Source organism: Orbicella franksi, chromosome 13 (genome assembly GCF_964199315.1).
Source record: "Orbicella franksi chromosome 13, jaOrbFran1.1, whole genome shotgun sequence".
NCBI lineage: Eukaryota > Metazoa > Cnidaria > Anthozoa > Scleractinia > Merulinidae > Orbicella > Orbicella franksi.
This window is the reverse complement of record NC_138157.1, coordinates 11227935-11245623: the sequence shown is the minus strand read 5'-3', so window position 1 is coordinate 11245623 and position 17689 is coordinate 11227935. Positions and strand designations below refer to the sequence as shown.

The 17689-nt window shown below is 40.7% G+C and overlaps 3 protein-coding genes across 3 annotated transcripts in view; all 3 read left to right on the top strand.

Moving 5' to 3' along the window:
• Positions 1 to 17689, top strand: part of LOC145466643 (uncharacterized) — a 246132-nt gene that overhangs the window by 127289 nt on the left and 101154 nt on the right. The gene's annotated exons all lie outside the window — the stretch shown is intronic.
• LOC145465492 (uncharacterized) lies at positions 2445 to 12342 on the top strand. The gene is made up of 2 exons (XM_081449273.1): positions 2445 to 4067; positions 11453 to 12342. The coding sequence occupies exons 1-2, from the start codon at positions 3728 to 3730 to the stop codon at positions 11956 to 11958; spliced, it is 846 nt and encodes a 281-aa protein (XP_081305399.1). The 5' UTR covers positions 2445 to 3727; the 3' UTR covers positions 11959 to 12342.
• Positions 15604 to 17529, top strand: LOC145466690 (uncharacterized). Its single transcript, XM_081450401.1, has 2 exons — positions 15604 to 16159; positions 16594 to 17529. Exons 1-2 carry the CDS (start codon positions 15820 to 15822, stop codon positions 17091 to 17093), a joined length of 840 nt encoding a protein of 279 aa, XP_081306527.1. The 5' UTR covers positions 15604 to 15819; the 3' UTR covers positions 17094 to 17529.

Here is a 17689-nt window from a genome sequence, read left to right as displayed (position 1 = left end):
GCCACTGTGTAAATAATTTAGTCTACAGCAGGTTTCTCTACCCAGGGCTCTATAATAGAAGCTGAAATTCAGAACACACTAGCCGATTTTTTGCCGTAGAGCTGCAGATTTTTTGTCGGGGTCAAATCGGATTAAAATTTGTCGGGCCATTAGCTTGCCGCACACTAACCGATTTTTTGTCGCGACTAACCGCGTCGAGGCTTGGGGTCGAATCATCCAAAATCAAGATGGCGCCTATTCCACTAACGTGACTCTCATGACATTTCCCAATTGGTTGAGGCAAGCCCCGACAAATAAGTGACCCTACGCGACGTACATATTCGACGGCGACGGCGAGGACGACGCCTAGTAAAAAAATGTTTTTATTTTACTTTGGGATTTTGCATTTATTTGGAACTATCCAGTGTCTGTCGGTATTAAAACTTGCCCCTGCTGAATATGCTACGAATGCGTTCAGTTCCAAAACGAAATACGAAAAATTAGCCGTTGTAGTTCACGTTCTCGATTCTCAGAACATTTCACATTGCTGTTTTGCAGAGGACGGCAAAGAAATGTACCAAGAAGTATAATGCACGTGCGCAGCCATTGTTTCGCTCATTAAACCTTTTGTTTGGTGACGTTCTCGTTGCTGTTGCCGTCGTGTTTTGCGTAAGGTCCCTAATATTGTCTTGGTCCACCGCATACTAGTTGACAAGGCCGGACAAGACGTTTAGAGATCTAGCACTGTCAGATATCGCCAGACAAGCCCCGATCTTGTCGCAGACGTGTCCGAAGTCACCGCACACTAGCCGACAATTTTTAGTGACTCTTCTACTTTAACATTTTTCTATTTCTTCATTGTCTACCGAGACATTCTTCCGTGCCCGCCTCTCCAATCAAAAGAGCAACACTTAAAATAACTGTACATGTGAAAATGTGAAATTAGTATGCAAATTTCAGGCTCTATATTTTTATAAAATGTTTAAGCAAGCAACCGGAACGATGATCCTGTTGGTATACGTTGGATCAATAGTGATCTAATCGGCTTCACTTATAAAATGAAGAATACAAAAGCAGAAACCGACCCAACGTAGGATGATTTTTTGGAGGCGTACTATATTTCTATATTTTTCGCGTCGTGAGAAAAAAAAAAATGTCTGAGGTTGCAAAGTGGTTACAAGGTTTTGTAATATGAAAACTACAGGGTAACGATGGTTTTAGGAAGGCGAAGCGATCGAAGGCTAGTTTCGTGACTGATTTATTTGCGGTTTTATCTCGCATCTGATTGGTGGCTACACAATAGACACGTCAAAATCAAATCAACGTGTTCACGGCTTTTTGACCTTCACAGTTACTACGATTATCAGTTGAGTAAGGCACGAGGGAAGTTTGGTTACGAAGTTTTGGCCTTAAAATTATGGTGTTGTCACGGGCAACTTACCTCGTTTCCGTTGGTAACAATATCAACAGCCGTCAAAAGTCGACAAGTTGCCAATGGATACGGTTGCTCGTGACAACAACACGATTTAAAACTTGGTAACCAAACTTTTGTACCGCCTTACTCAACTAATAATCGTAGTAAGTCGCTGGAATTTCCAGTTTGCTTGCACAAATAGAGCAGGTTAAATTTAGTTGTTATAGAACTACTGGGTAAGAGCCATTTTTCGGAAAAACGATCGAAGCGTGATTTCGGGGTCGGTACAAAACGTGGATCCCTCAATCTGGACCCACCTCTTACCGTTGCGTTTTGATCCGTAGGTTTTAATCCGTAGGTTATTTAAGTTACAGTTAAAGCCCACTGGTATTGTTAAGAAATAGTGCAAAACGTAACGGTAAGAGAATACACGAGGAGATGTAACACTGTTGAAAAGATTCATGAAGTTATCGATACTTTCTTTATAATCGTCTCGGTCTCTCGCACCGCTTCTTGTCCGATCACCAAAGCAAGTAATAATTCTCATTTTCATTTCTCTCAGTTTTGTTCGTTCTTTATTTTCCCAACCAGTTTCAATGTTTTTTTTTTTTTTGCTCTCTTTGTTACCTTTTCTCATCTTAGAAATTAAAAAAAGTGCGTTCAGCGTAGAGTCACTATACCACAAGGACAGTACCACGTCTCGTCCGCTCAACAAAGTTAAGCCCTGTTCGGCGGGGTTAGATCAGAGTACTTGGACGGGTGACCAAATACGAATAATAATAATAATAATAATAATAATAATAATAATAATAATAATAATAATAATAATAGATTTGTATAGCGCCATATCCAGGGCTCATGGCGCTTTACAGTAAAAAATGTTATTAAAAATAAAATTTGCATTAAAAATTTACATCAGTGATAAAAAATTACTAACAAATAAAATAGCTAAGCTGCAAGAATACCCCGTGTTGTAATAACTTCTTTTTCTTTTTTTTTTTTTTTCCCCTTCCCTTTTCAAGGCGATCTTAAAAACTGCAGAACTCCCAGCCTTGTGTCATATCGTTTCTTTTACATGTATTTGTCAACTATTAGTTCGTCATTTCGCCATGTCCGTATTTACCTGTATTTATTTACAATATCGTATGAATGAACAGCGGAACACGTCGTTCGAATTCTCTTCAATTCTCCTCAATTCTCTTGACTGTCGATCGTCTAAAGCATTTAATCACGGCTTGAATCATTCGAAAATACATACAGCTCATCACTTAGACGGATGAATTTAACTGTCGTTCAGAAAAAAGAAACAAAGGGGTTCCAGAAGGGGGTCCAGAAGGGGGTCCAAATGGGGGTCCAGATGGGAGTCCAGAAGGGGTGTCTGGAAAACGCGAATAGGGAATAGCGAATAGTCGCGAATAGCGAATAGCGTATAGTCCCGAATAGTGCGAATAGTCTCGAATAGTGCGAATAGTGGCGAACAGTCGCGAAAAGTGGCGAATAGTGACGAATAGTCGTCAATAGTCACCGCTTTAGATCTAATATCCAGCGTTATTTAATTATCCAAATAAGCAACAGAATTTCAGTGAATTTATGATCATTTATTACCTTTTCTTTCCCGGACTCAGGCGAGGGCTGTCCATCGCTGACATTAAGAAAACAGAAAGCACAAGGATAACCTAATAAAGACGTATTTACGCTTTTTCAGCGGTTAAAACAGAAGAATTTACGTTTAGAAGCACCTTCTGTCCTGATAAGCGTCTGTGCTTTTTAGCGGAAAAATCACATCCTAAGTTGCTTCGAGGTTGACTGCGAGATACTGGGTACCCTATTTGTTACTATTTGCCACTATTTACCACTATTCGCCACCATTCGCACTGTTCGTACTATTCGCTATTCGCTATTCGGGACTATTCGCTGTTCGCTATTCGCGACTATTCGCTATTCGCTATTCGGGTTTTCCAGACACCCGTCCAGAAGGCAGATGGGGTCTAGATACGGGTCCAGGAGGGGTCCAGATGGGGTTCAGAAGGAGTCCAAAAAGGGATCCACTAGGGGGTCCAGATTGAGAGGTCCACGTTTTGTACCGATCCGTGATTTCGTAGCTGATGGCCATGGCCATCATGCATCATGATGGCCGTTGATTTGTTTGTTTTCTTTGCGCTTTTATCTTGCATCTGATTGGTGACTACACAATTGACATGTCAAAATCAAATCAAAGCGTTCGCGGCTTTTTAATTTTCACAGTAAAACCTGTTGACCCAACTTTCGTTCCGCCCTTCTGAACTGATCATCGTAGTGTCGCTTCACTGCACTTCATGACCTGCCTTCGGAACAATGTCTCAACAGAATCAAATCCTTCACGATGTCGTACAACGAGCCTTCGTTGAAGCTTCTCGCTACGAGAATACTCGGCAAGATTATCCTTTGGAGGCCGTGGAGTTCTTTTTGAATAATCTTGGCGTGAAAGAGATCGTAACCCGGGATCGTCCTTTCACAATTTTAGAAGTCGGCTGTGGCACGGGAAAGTTTACTCGGGTGATGTTAAAAATCTTGGAGCTAAAAGAGTTCAAAGATATCAAAGTGATTGCCAGCGAACCACATCAGAACATGTACGAGGAATTTAAAGTGGTTATTCCTGATACTGAAATTATCCAATGCACTGCCGAGAAAATACGTAAGTAAATATGTTTGTGCATGGACACGATTTTCATATCGGTGATCTGTTTATTATTATACGCCTTATATCATTCGGTGCAGTTAACTCGCTTTCTGTTCGGAACAGCTCTTGTATTCAAGTTTTCTGGGGCGTTTTCCTTTGAACAAATTTAGTTCGAAGTACATGTATGTACGAAGCTTATTTCAGAAACTAGTGCCACGTCGCAACGCTCTTTGGGCTTGTTACGTGATCTAGCTATAAAGATTGCGTTTCAGCCCCAGGGTTACTTAACATATGAAGCACTACAAGTAAGAGAACTTTGTAACCCTAGAACTTAAAGGGGCTACGTCACGTTCGCGCATGCGCGTGCGGTCACGAAAAAGTTTGAAAGTTTTAGCCTCAAACTTTCAAAGTCGTCGGTGAGGACGTATTCGTAACTTTATCGAAAAATATCTCTGTCATCCTTGCGTGGTCTATTCTTTTGATAGCGGTTATAAGTCAATTGACTGTTGTAGAGTATTTACATGTAGATTTTGGCTCGTGTTCGATGTTTTGTGAGTGAATTTCCGTGGATGTTGTGATGCGGTGTGATGTCTTCTTGAGGCGGTCGGCGACCTACAAGTGGTCGGAAGAGGATTTACACTTCAGTTTCTGAGGGAGTAACGTTTTGGTAAAAAGACCATCGAAGGATTTTGCTAGACTGCCGCTTTTATTCTTCGTCGGTATCTGCGATGATTTATGGCGAATATCGGTGTGATTCAGCGTTTGCTGGCCACCTTCTTTCCCTAGAACGACGAAGGGAAGTACCTTTCGTTTATCTTTCACGTGCAGTTTGCCACTTTGTTTGTACCGTTTATCTGGTCATTTTACATGTTTCCTATTCTTTTGCCTCTCACATAAAGGAAGTTAAGTCAGTAGAGGAAAATACAAGACGAGAGAAGACACTGAAAGATAGCTCTTCCGTAAAATGACGGCGCCATGTTGAAGGTGAGCTGATATGTACAACTGTAAACAAGTTGCCACACGCAACTTTGACTTTAATTAGAGGAGCAATAACTATGTGTAGTCGTTTCATTTAATTCATTTCGCCATTTTCTTCATATATGTTTCCTTCGAAGTCAATACAACCTGTTTACTTATTTTAATGTACTCTAACTGGGCATATGAACTAGATTTTTCTACAAGTGAAATTTCCCCTTTCAAAACAAAATAATTTGTCACTTACATTTAGTATGCCTCGCTATTCTGTATGTTTTACAAGTGTGTTAATTAGTGCATCATCAGGACTATTATTACTATAAACTCTTGGCTCTGTTGTTGTAAGGGTGGATGATCAGCCGTAATCATGAAGGCCCAGTCAAGTAACTGATGTTTTTTCAGTCATCCTGCCCTCCACATTTTACATTTATTATCCAAATATACAAAATTCCCTTTGTGCTCTGCATCCTTTTCAGTAATGCTCAAAATTTAATTTGGCATGACTTTGCATTTATTTTGATAGTTTTTTTTATATATTTGTCACTGTTTTGTTTGTTGCATTCAAAAATTGACTATATTATGCGGCTGAGCCAATAGAGTATATGTATGCATGTATGGTTAGTGCACTCGTCCCTGGAGCGAGGGGTTTGGGTTCGAGCCCTGGCTGGGGACACGGTGTTGTGTTCTTGGGCAAGACACTTTACTCTCACAGTGCCTCTCTCCCAGGAGTATAAATGGGTACCGGTGAATTGTTGGGGAAACCTAACAAATTGCGGGGGGTGGGGGTGGGGGGGGGGGTGGGGGGGTGGGGGGTAGGGGGGTGACCTGCGATGGCCTGGTAATACTCCTAGCCTCTTCATGCTACAGAAACCAGGATAAGCTCTGGCAGCTATGAGCCATCAGCTCCAAGGCTTCACTTATGCATATATGTACTGATTGTATGATTAATATGTGTTGTGTTCAATGTCTTTGTTGCAGAGAGGATACTGATGTTACAGCGAGTTCTACCAATGTTGATATTACAGGCATATCAGCATCTTATTGAACATATAAGGAAGTCCTGTTTACAAGATATGGCCTCTTTTAGAGCATCTCCATGGGAACAGTTGTCTTTCAATATTGTCAAATTATTTTTCTAATACAGTGTAGATGCTTAAAATCCAAATTGTCCTCAAACATACAAAGTGTTTATTTTTTACAATGTGTACCAATATTCTTTCATTTCAATGACATGATCAAACCAATTTTTACTTCTCTCCCACTCTAAAATAAATTACATCTCCACTAAAGTACATGTATATAGTCAATAAAATGTATTGATTACTATTTGGTGACTGTGCTGACCATGACTAGTTATTGAATACAGTATGTCCCAGGGTGTTTGATGAAAGCAAAGTCTTTTGGAACTACTGGATATTATGAAACATTGCTAGCAAAAATGGAAAAATTGCATAGGTCAGGTACTAAAACCAGAAACAAAATAACCAAACCAGGGCTGCAAATAATTTTTTTCTCTTGAAAGGACATATGTCCTACTAAAACACCATCTTGGTCAGACAAAACAAATTGTGGTCGGGCATCACCGAAAAAGTAAGATTTACTCACAGTAGATCTTTATTCACCCTTACTGTAAAGTAATTTACGATAAAAAAATTGTCAAGACATCATGTCCACCCACATTTGGGATTTCGTTGGACATGAGCAAATTTTGGTCGGCCAATGACTGATGACCGACTGTTATTTGCAGCCCTGCAAACAAAATGTAACAACAAGATAGCACTCAGGTTAGCTCTATAAAACCCTGGTTAGCCTGAATAACACTCAGGTTACAGTTGGCTGTTGACAGTTGTGAGGAGTTTCATTTCAGTGGTTTTGTTTTGGGTTTTGGCACTGCCATCAGTTGTAGGGAAATATTTTTAAAATTGCACAAGCCTGCCTAGAGATGTAGCTTGAAAATCTGGCTCATTAAAAATCCCAGTGTACTCTTCTAGTCTATACCTTGTTTTATTGATCTTTTTTCTGTCTATACCTTGAATTTATTGATCTTTTTTCTGTATTGATTTTTTTTCCAGTAATAAACTTTGGCCTTGTTATAAAAGGAACAAATTCATAAACTAGCTGTTGGTGAATTTTCAGCTCAGAACCATGTATTGAGCATGCATTTTATTTCGGCATAATGAACCAACACCCATCCTGAATGTGCAATGATAAAGATGAAAACAAGGTGTGGAGGTGATTTACATTAACAAAACAAATGCCTCTTCCAATATTACTATAAAATAATGCTTTCTTTGTAGGCTTTTCTTCAGGGGGAAAGAACTTGTTACTTGCATTTGTTTTGGTTTAATCAGCCCTGAATCTCAAATAAACTCCAGTGTGAGGGATATTGCCAATGGATAACTGTTACTACACAGGAAGGGCACACCTGGTTTCCTTTCCCCAGATAACCGTATCTATGGAGAACATTTTGCCAATAGTCGGCGTTCATGAAGACATACATGCTATTGTCATTGCAGTCTATTTCTTGTAGCATAATTTGGTACATGCCACACTTGCACCATGGTATTGCCGAGTTGCTAGAAGGAGGTGCAGGGTTAGGCATTCCATCCACACTTGTCATCTGTCCTTCTGTGGATGTACCAGGGGTGGGTTGAGAGCTTAAAACATATCTTGCAATCAAATGAGCTAAAAAAAATAGCACGTGGCCAAAAACAGAGGTGTCAAACTCAACAAATTACATGCGGATAGCAGCGGAAACCACGCAGACCTATGACCTCTAACGGCTCTACTCTGGTGAAATGTCCTCCTAACAACAGGATTATTGCTTAGCGAAATATTCAAAGATCCCCCTATCGTACAATACAAAAGGGGCAGATCCTCAAAGATATACTAGTTCGAGCAAAACTCTCAAAGCGGCTATTACACGTGGATAGGAGTTGTGTAGGCATGTCACCCCATTGTTATCACTCTTGGTTTTTACCAGGCAGGCCCCGTCCTATCACGTGCGAGTACAAACTTAATCCAATCACAGCATGTGAGTCCAAAGTGTACATTAGCTACACTAAAAACAAAGGATAAACATACGAAATGCGTGCAAAATACTCTACGCAACCCTCCCAAACTTGGAGATATGCCGTACAAATGCAACGCATAACTGTCTTACGCTTTATCCTTCAATTCAAATCACACATGCTGGAGAAAATAAGCGTTATAGCCATCATGGAAAACACAGTGTCAAGCTGTGTACAATAGGATCGAAGACTTTATGCCCACCATTCGCCAGTGGCAAAACTACCAATCACAATCAAGAGTTCTCGATCCGCCGAACGAGTATATAATACCAAAAAAATATGCTAGGTGCGGAGTGTTACCGAGTATTGGTCTCTACCACTCCATGTTATCGGCAACTGATGAGATCCAGAAGGATCGAAACGGCGGTCTTGCCTGATCTACAAGGCTATGAGCCTCCTAACAAAAGAGGGACTATTAACAATCTCCAGAAAACCTGACAACATCGCAAACAAAAGCAATGACAACCACAACGTGGAGCTGGATGAACAATCATAGGAAGAACTCCTAAATTCAGAGCCTTTGCCTGAACGAAACCACACAATATCATAAGCAACACGCAAAACGGTCCACAGACTTGCGCGTGAACACCTACTTTTGCAGTTCCAGAACGAACAAACTGGAAGGACAAAAAGCTCGATGAAATTGATGCAAGAAGCATAAGAACGTCTCTCTAAGACAGACTCATAGCTTTCAACAAGGAAAGCTACAGCTATCTCTGGCGAAGCCGGACAAAGATAAATATGACACCCGTGATAAAAAGCATAACTTGCAACAGTAAATCAAACAGCCGGGCCCGGCGAAATAATACAAAATGCAAGTAACCAACATGCTCACGGAATATTTCAAACTTTGTCCCTCCAGAGCTAATATTTAGAGAGCTTAAAACATATCTTGCAATCAAATGAGCTAAAAAAAATAGCACGTGGCCAAAGACAGAGGTGTCAAACTCAACAAATTACACGCGGATAGCAGCGGAAACCACGCAGACCTCTAACGGCTCTACTCTGGTGAAATGTCCTCCTAAAAACAGGATTATTGCTTAGCGAAATATTCAAAGATCCCCCTATCGTACAATACAAAAGGGGCAGATCCTCAAAGATATACTAGTTCGAGCAAAACTCTCAAAGCGGCTATTACACGTGGAGAGGAGTTGTGTAGGCCTGTCACCCCATTGTTGTCACTGAAAAATCAAACTCTCCTAGAAACCTTCTCAGCTCAAGGAAAAGACAATTCAAACTGCGAAAACTCGAAACTGCTCTATGCTTGGTGAAATGTTTGGCCTGAATGAAAAAGACATGCTGTACACATGAACATGTGTACATATGAAGACTTGAACACAAACAGAACAGGGGCACCCAACGACCGTTTTCTCTCTAATGCTGTTAAATGCTGTTTTAGGCTATCTGGAGTACTTTTAAAGCTCTGTAGGTTAATTTTAGGTTGCACTAAAAATTTTTATCTGTTCGGATATTCTAGGGGAACTTGAGTATTCTCGAATTTATTAGGGCTTTTTTGTCCATTTCCCGAAAACCTTAGGTCTTATCGCCTTTCCGAAAATGATAGCTGACCTTTTTTCGGTACTCAAAACGACATTTTCAACAGTCCGAAAACAACAGACATTAAATTTCTCATATCACGAAAGTTCGAGGTGCCAATTCTCTCAAGAAAATCAGAGGGGATTAAAGGCCTTCCGAACAGATAATTTACCGAAACGATCCGTTGGGTGCCCCTGACAGAACCAAAAATAGCCAGAAATCTAGTCGTTCCATTCGCGTGCAGCCTTCGATACCTACTTACAAACTATGTTACATCAAAGCTAAGTGCGTAAATAAGGAATCTCACCGTGTTTTTGACACGGATTTGCTGTCGAACCACACATGCACTCACTACCACATCTTGCAAGGGCAGCCACGATTTGTATTTGTTTTCTGTTTCGTTGAACAAGCGCTTTCGAACGAACAGGAGATGCGATTTTCCTAAGAGGATAACAACAGAAGAAAGAGAAAATGGACGTTGCGTTGGAGCATATTCCCATTTGCCTCTGCGATAAAATAAGTAGATCGACGAGACGAAATCCACACACGCGACAAAAAGACGTAATAATTTTAACCAAGAAGGGCTAAATTCGCGCAAAATTTAACAACTCCGATAAATTCAAGATGGCGGATGCATTTGAATCTCAATGAGAACGGAGCCAAATTTCGCACATGCGCGGGTCGTGACGTAGCCCCTTTAAAATGAAGAATCTTGTAACTAACTATGTTTGTTTTTCTTTCTTGCTGTTGTTGTAATTTGTTTCGTTTTTGAATTTTTATTTAGCGATTCTGTATTTAGGTAACACCATCTATATTGGAATACCAATAAATTATTGTTGTTGTTGAGGGTGCTTTCCAGTCATGCCAAAGATTCCGGAAATTTCGGTCGGAATTCAAATGGAAAGGTCCGTTTCGGGTTCTTCCGACCGGGCTATTCGGGATCACCACTTATCTCGGTCGGAATATTCCGACCGAAATTCGCCGTTTCGTTTTTGACAAACCGGTTCTTTGCCCTAATTAGGGAATTCGGAAAAGGAATAAAAATGGCAAGAGCCATTCCTATTGGTTGGCCCGGTCTAATCGGGTAAATGTCGTTCCATTCTCCTCGGGTATTCCCACTGATCTCTGACCGGTTGGTTTGGCATAATGGAAAGCACCCCTACAGCGTGTCTGTACAGCGCCGCAAATGATCCCCAGACCAGAACTAATCCCTAAATTGGACCGCAAATGATCCCGAACCGCATACGATCCCGATTGCGACACATTTGACCCCAACGTGGACAGATGATTCCACCGGAAAACGAGGAATGGCATGGAGTTTGTTTTTCATTTATATTTATTTATTTATTTATTTTATTTTCATCACCCAAACGATAAATTAGAATAAATGTAAAGAAAACACCCTGACAACGTAAACTATAATTTGAATATAATTCTCTCAAATAATTCCACCTCATTTTCTCTTGACTATTCTTTTGAAAAATCTCGACTATTCTTCTGAAAAATCGTCCTCGTTTCCGGGGCATCATTTGCGGTCCACATCGGGGACAAGAGGTTATGATCCTATTCTCCTGTCTGGGATCGCTTGCAGTCCAATTTGGGGATCATTTGCGGACCTTTGCGGTGCTGTAGATGTCTGCATACATGGGCGGCGAAGGCCTGGCAATTAGAAATGGCACTGTCACTTTGAACACTGGCGTTTTTCAGACCTATTTTACATCGCTTGCATTTATGTTTCTCGTGCGAAATAAAAAGACAACATTGCAACAAGAAATTGTTGTTTTATTTTAACCATCAGCACACTATTTTAATTTTCAGCCCTTCCTGACTCAAGTGTGGACGTGGTTATTGCCGCTCAAAGTTTCCACTGGTTTGCAAACCGCGCAGCTGTTGAGGAGATTCACCGAGTTCTTGCTCCAAGTGGATCCTTTGGAGTTATCTGGTCAATCGAAGATACTTCTGTGCCGTGGATGAAAGATCTGTACGAATTTATGGAGCACGTTTATGAGCAAAATTCCCTAGTTTTCCCTTACAAAGAGAGTTGGAAAACGCTTTTTGGCGGACTCTGCCAGCAGTTGTTTAGCGCTCCAAAAGAAAATCTAAGCTTTAGGCATCGTTTCCCGTTCTCAGTTGAACAGGCGTACGAGTATTTCTCTTCGTATTCTGTAATAGCTGGTGCCAGCGAGCAAACAAAGAAAGATTTGAATGAGAGTCTTGATAAGGTCATGGAAAAACATTTCAAAGGAAATGGAATTCCTTTAGATCATATTTCTTTTAAAATTTATTTGTATTGGTGTACTAAGACAACTTCAAATTCACAGTGAGCTTAGTCGAGGAGCATAAGTACTATGGGCTTGGTGAGGGTTTGTTGTGAGTTTGGTGTTGGGGTTTGTGTAGGGTTCCATTTTCCAGGAAGTTAATCCCGTTTCCTATTTTCGATTACATGAGGAAATCTTCGCCGACGTGATGGTTTGCTTTTTGCCTCGTTAGCATTTGACTTTACAGTAGTGAAGACATAATGCTAGCTAGATACGAATTGACCGAGTCCAAACATTGGAAGCGCTTGTAAAACCTAGTAACTAGTAAATTGTGTACTACTAACTCTTTGGATGTAGTATTGAAGGGGATTTTAAAACAACTTGTACCGTAAACTGTTTTCAGGCTAGTTCATGTTATTATGTTGCTGTAATAAAAGTTGAATAAAAAGTAACCTGTCATCAAGCCGAGGTTTTCGCCCTCGTATATGTGGCACGAAAAAAAAAAAATACTGGGCCTGGTATAATCCATTCCAGGGGCCCGTTTCTCGAAGGTCCCGAAAAGTTTTGCACCCGGAAAGTCGTAAGAAAATCTCCAACCTTATGAATACAGAACTGTTTTATTTACATAGTCTTAATATCAACAGATACACCTCTCGGGTTTTAGGTACAAATTGTCTAAAAATGGCTTTGCGGGCCCGAAAGGTTTCCGGGGCTTTCGAGAAACGGGTCCCAATTCAAGCCGGTCAACCGGAGATGCAATATCATTTTCTACGGGCCCCCTCCCTGAGATTTACGCCGCTTGATTTTTTACGCCAACTAATTAGGACCCTTGCCTGTTGCGCCAAAACACAGCAAGTCAGTCTGTCACTAAAGATGGGCCGATACCGATACCAAATATTCGATACCGGCGATACCAAGGCCGGATCGAAAAAAATCGTTACCATCGAGAAGTAACGATGCTTTTGATACTGCACGTGACCTGTCCACTCTGTCTCCTAAGCCTGCGTTATTCTGGTCATAACTGTTGTGTTATTGAGCGGGACAATGTTCTCGTTAATAAACTGAAATCTTTGACTTGTTTATCTGTGTTGTTGATTCAACAAGAAAGTACAGTATCAGTAAAGCTTATACAATGCAATAAATACTAGTCTGCGTTGCAGTCTTTTCCATTTCCTTTCAGGGAAGCGGGAGTCGCGCGAGGGCACGGGAACAGAGGTAACAAAAAAATTAGTGGTAGCGGGGAGGGGCAGGGAAGGCGCATGCGATCGCGCGACTTCCCCTTGGCTCTCGGTCTCTCCCGCTTAGAGAAAACGGAAAAGACTGCTACGCAGGCTAAATAAATTCAAATAAAAGAATCAGGATATTTTAACACAAGAGTTACGCTTGAATATTTACTATTCAAGTTTCTTCGTGGAGTGTCCTCTTTATCCAGTCGTATGTTGTTTGCCTCCTCTTCGAAGTTCTGTTTACGACGATTATTGTGGTTTTTTTTTTTCAACATCTGAGGTGCACGTCTCAGCATCATAGTTTGTTTTTAAGTCAGTAATCATAGTTTTTTGTCAGTGTTTTCATAGTTCGAACTCGCACATGGCTCATTTGCTATCAAAAGAGAACGAGTCGAGCATGAATTTTGCTAATACTTGGCGGGCTTTCACGCAATGTAATTTGAAGACCGACCCGCTCCGAAAACGATCAACATGTGAGATGAAAGTATAAGCCGTGATTCTTGCCAAACCTTTCTTCAAAAAAATACCACATGGTGTATAATACGTCGCTCACGAAGAGTGAACACACGATATACAAAAAGATGTCGTGTTCTCGCCCCGTTTCCGCAGTCTGCGCTAGGAACGCCTGGGACTATGATCGCCCCTTTGGCGACCAAGAATTTTATGACTCGATTGGGCTTTCCTGAAGCCCGAGTAATGAGTGAATAAATAACATTAGGGACTTGTCAGAAGTTAGCAGGGGGAGGGAGGGTGGTGGAGATTTTCAGCTAAGTGATGGAAATAAGATGATGAAAGGGATGAAAAATGTCCCGACCCTCCCCTGGAACTCGTCCTAAAAGTCCATGACCCTTCTCTAGATAAATAAAACTTCCGAATTTTATGACGACGACGACGATGATGGCAATGGTGATAATAATGTTGAGGATGATCGTGACGGCAGCACTGCTGATGTTGATGCTGTCAGAGAGAACAGGTTTTCTGAGTGATATCTAACAATTGATGTGCAAAAGCAAAACCTGAGCTGTTTTATAAGGTGGGTTGTTTCATTTACACTCTCAATATCTTGTCTTTTTAATGTCAGGAAATAATTACATGCCTTGATTTTCATACCTATTTTGTTATATTTTAAAACGTAATATTCAAGCATCCCTTTACGATCATGATGGCTTAATTTCTTGTGACCCTCCCTCTTTTCCTGTCATTTTTTTCATAACCCTCCCTTTGGAAGGAGTCAAAAAACTGTGACCCTCCCCTGTTTTCCACTCCCCTCCCCTCCTGCTAATTTTTGATTAGTCCCTTAGCTTCGGTCGATGTTTTCTCCTTGATGCCGTTTCGCCTATGGCCTACCACACTTAATAAGCAAAATTGTTAAAATCGTTTCCATTGAAAACGCCTAAATTTGAAAACACTGTCCAGGGTCTACTCATTCCCAGGCGTCCCTCCTTTGTTCGAGCGCGCGTGGAGTTATGGACCTGTTGCGCTCAAAGTGCTGGATGCGCGACCTAACCATTAAGCACCACATTACCAGTCACCGACGCAACGGTACCTGACGAGGTAGACCCAGAGAGGAGACGTGAAAACGGAGCCCTACCGTATAAGAGTGTACGGGGTAATAAGGACACATGTGAAAAAAACTTTGACTCGCAGTAGCAGTGTGGGTGAGAGGACGAGCGAGCGAGTCTTTGTTTCCCTTAAGTTTATAGAGAAATAAATTTCTGTTGCGAATGCCAAGACTCAACAGGCCGTTCTTCGCAAACTTCACAAGTTTATTTTAAAATCACAAGGTTCGCTTTCCTCTCTCGCTCTGACTGTGTACTTGCACTAAAAAGACTCAACACACGGCACTCCTTAAAACTTAGCGAGACCTAATTTGATTGGCTTACAACCTTTTCTAAACAGTTTCTTTGATCACGGAATATCACCTGACACGCAAGCTTACAGGTTTCGTTGATAAGATGAAAGGCGTTTACAATCTGGTAGTAATTAACTAGTAATCATCGACTGAACTAATTGAAACTGTCAGGCACGTGCTTCCGATTTCTATTATTTCATGACATTTCTAAAATACTGAAAGCTTCGGTGTCTTTAGATAGGTGACGTGACTTAGCTACATATCCAGCGTGACAACTTAGAACCTAGAGTCTTCGCTCACCTTGGCCAGCAGTATGGAAGCCAGAAATCCTAGAAAGTTCTTAATATCAGAATTCCTGAATTGCACATGTCTAGCTATCAAACTCAATCGAGTTCCTTGCTGTTTTTCTTCAGTGTTATATACTATTGTTAAAAGCAATCAAAATCGATCCTGCTACAGAACTCTCGAAATGTCTCGAGAACTCTCATTTTGCCAAGCTTGCACAGTATTAAAGAAATTAAGCAAACGAGATTGGCAACACGACATCATAACGCGACGCGGAGTGAATTGCGTGACATAAAATGCATATCATGACTTTTTTTAAAAAAAAGTCTTAGAGATAATTTTGAATAATCGAACAAAAGGGCTTCATTAACTGTATTGAAAAGTGTTAGGTTAATGATTAACTTTATTTAATAATTTATTGGAAGTTAGTCTTTGCTCCTGTCCAAAGTACAATCCAGCGTCCAGACCCTAGAGTCCAGAGTCCTGTCTGAATTTTCCAGGTAATTTTTATCCTTTCGGTGAATTGGGTCACTTCATGACCTGCCCTCGGATTAATAGCTATTAATGTCTCAACAAAATCAAATCCTTCCCGATCTCGTACAACGAGGCTTCGTTGGAGCTTCTCACTATGAGAATACACGGCAAGATTATCCTGTGGAGGCCGTGGAGTTCTTTTTGAATAATCTTGCCGTGAATGAGATCGTAACCCGGGATCGTCCTTTCACAATTTTGGAAGTCGGCTGTGGTACGGGAAAGTTCACTCGGGTGATGTTAAAAATCTTAGAGCTAAAAGAGGTCAAAGATATCAAAGTGATTGCCAGCGAACCACATCACAACATGTACGAAGAATTTAAAGTGGTTATGCCTGATACTGAAATTATCCAATGCTCTGCCGAGAAAATACTTAAGTAGATTTATGTCAGTTATTTCAATTCTGCACGACCACGATCTTCATATCGTTCTACTATTTATTATTGGTCATTACTGGTGCAGTTGAGCTAATCTAGTTAACTTCGCACTTTCTGTTTGGAACGTCACATTTTAGTTACAAGTTTTCTCGGTTTTTTTCAACTTAATATTCGAAATGAACATGATTATTTCAGAAACTAGTGTCACGCAACGCTCTTTGGACTAGTCACGTGACGTAGAAAGATTGCATGGCGAACCCCAGAGAATGTCTCCATTCATGTAAACTATTGCCATTCCTGCACTCTGGCGTTTTTTCAGACCTATTTCACATCGCTTGTATCAATGTTTCCCGTGCGTAATAAGAAGACAACATTTCAAGTAGAAAGTCCTGTTTTATTTTTACCGTCAGCGCTATATTTTAATTTTCAGCCCTCCCTGACGCAAGTGTGGACGTGGTTATTGCGGCCCAAAGTTTTTACTGGTTTGCAAACCGCGCAGCTGTTGAGGAGATTCACCGAGTTCTTGCTCCAAGTGGATCCTTTGGAATGATTTGGTCAATCGAAGACACTTCTGTTCCGTGGGTGAAAGATCTGTACGAATTTATGTGGCCCATTTTTGAGCAAAAATCCATAGTTTTTCCTTGCCAAGAAAGTTGGAAAACTCTTTTTGGCGGACTCTGCCAGCAGTTATTTCGCGCTCCAAAAGAAAATCTAAGCTTTAGGCATCGTTTCCCTTTCTCTGTTGAAAAGGCGTACGAGTTTTTCTCTTCGTATTCTGTAATAGCTGGTGGTAGCGAACAAACTAAGAAAGCTTTCAAAGAGAGTTTTGATAATGGTATGGAAAAACATTTCAAAGGAAATGGAATTCCTTTGCATCATATTTCCTTTCAAATCTATATGTACTGGTGTAGTAAGAAAACTTCAAATTAGTGGAGGTTACGCACTATGGGTTTGCTGTGGCTTTGTGCGGGTTTCTATTTGACATTTTCATTCGATTACTCGGGGAAATCTTCGCTGACGTCATGGTTTGCTTTCTTCCTTGTTAGCATTTGACTTTACATAGAGAAGACGCACTGCTAGCTAAATACGAATTGATTCCAGACATTGAAAGAGCTTGTAAAAGCTTATGTTTAACTATTTGGGTGTAGTATTGCAAGGGATATTGACTTTCAAAAACGGTAAAATTTCTGGGTTGCAAAAACGCAAACGAGTGTTAACATCCTAGTTTAATCCTGCCTACATTATTTACACTATAATTTACCGAATTTCATTTTGATTATTTGTAACATTTTCGCTATGTATAATTAACTGTTTTACAGGAGTTAAGTGTAAACTGTTTCCAGGCTTTTGTGTTGCTGAAATTAAAGGTGAGTAAATAGTCACCTGCGATCAGGCCGAGGTTTAACCCTTTGGTGCCTTCCCCCTCCCTACAAATAGTCAAAGGGGGTCGCGCGAAAAAAAAGAAACAAAAACAAAAACAAAAACAAAAACAAAAACAAAAACAAAAACAAAAACAAAAACAAAAA